General features: G+C 34.8%; 1 protein-coding gene across 1 annotated transcript in view; it reads right to left on the bottom strand.

Moving 5' to 3' along the window:
• LOC106869426 (GRIP and coiled-coil domain-containing protein 2) overlaps positions 1-1427 on the bottom strand; it is a 121436-nt gene that overhangs the window by 70690 nt on the left and 49319 nt on the right. The window contains exon 9 of the mRNA XM_052974888.1: positions 744-1422. Within this exon, the coding sequence (XP_052830848.1) occupies positions 744-1422 (679 nt within the window). The remainder of the gene's footprint in view (positions 1-743; positions 1423-1427) is intronic.

Here is a 1427-nt window from a genome sequence, read left to right as displayed (position 1 = left end):
AGCTACAGAACATGAACCAAATATATGCAGCTCTTTGGTTTCTCCAGATATTTGATCTGATAACTTCTAGACACAAGAACTCAAGAAATTCTACGCACATATGTATATGCTCATGTGCAAGAATTATATTTATGGTTTATCTCCATGTAAGTCAAAAAATTTTGATTTATTGATTAACATTTCATTTCTTTCTATTAATTCTGAAAGCAAAAACAAAAACCTTTGTAGCTTAAATGACTATTTTTACTAAAAACAATTTTCACTTCATATAGACATATGCAAATTAGTTGTTTGTTTTTTGTTTGTTTGTTTTTTTGTGGGGGGGGGGAGTAGGGGAGGATTACATTGGAAGCAACTTTGCTTGAATTTTATCAAAAGCATAGTCACAGAACATTAATGAATATACCATCCATCCATCCAAGAACTGCAATGAAATTAAGTATAAAACTGTATAACTTATTATAAATGAGAATGAGAGAGAGAGAATATGAGGTTACAGCAGTCAAGCCATCATGAAGATACACAAGAAAAACATCGGAAGCAACATGGCCACAAGGAACTGAAGCTGGGCCACAGACTCAACTCATCAAGAGTCACCACCACAACCACCACCATCATCATCATCATCTCACAGTTAATACTGACATCAACATAAGAGTCCTTCAATGGACTCCAACAATTTCATTTAGATTTAAACATAACAGCAACACGATCATCTCATGGTGGATTACTGCAATACTTACACTAGCTTGTTTCAGCTTCTCTTCTTCTTTGACAGTCTTAATATCTGAACTCAAACATTCTACTTGTTCTCTCAGTGCACTTATTGTTGATTCCAAGTTGGATACTTGTTCGGTCTTGGAACTTTCCAATTTCTGGATTTCTCCTTCATAGCAGGAAACTTTATCTGACAGTTCTACTATGGTTCCATTAAGCTGAGACAGTTTTTCGTCATACTCACAACGAAGATTTTCAGATTTAGAAATTTCATTATTAAGATCTTCTTTAACATTCCTCACAGAATTTGTTCCTTCTTCAACAAGATGTTGGTTCTCTGTCAGCTGCTGTTTCAGAGAATCTCTTTCATTCTCTAATGTAGTGATAAGCTGCGACTTTTCTTCTAACAGAATTTCTTTCTTTTCAAGTAATTCTTTCAAATCTTTCACAGAACTTGTTGTTGATTCCAAGTTAGATCCTTGTTCAGTCTTGGAACTTTCCAATTTCTGGATTTCTCCTTCATAGCAGGAAACCTTATCTGACAGTTCTTTTATGGTTCCATTCAGCTGAGACAGCTTTTCGTCATACTCACAGCGAAGATTTTCAGACTTAGAAATTTCATTATTAAGATCTTCTTTAACATTCCTCACAGAATTTGTTCCTTCTTCAACAAGATGTTGGTTCTCTGTCAGCTGCTGTTTCAGAGAATG

The sequence above is a fragment of the Octopus bimaculoides genome, chromosome 19 (genome assembly GCF_001194135.2).
Source record: "Octopus bimaculoides isolate UCB-OBI-ISO-001 chromosome 19, ASM119413v2, whole genome shotgun sequence".
Classification (NCBI taxonomy): Eukaryota; Metazoa; Mollusca; class Cephalopoda; order Octopoda; family Octopodidae; genus Octopus; species Octopus bimaculoides.
The sequence above is the reverse complement of the archived record's forward strand: the minus strand, read 5'-3'. Positions and strand labels throughout refer to the sequence as shown.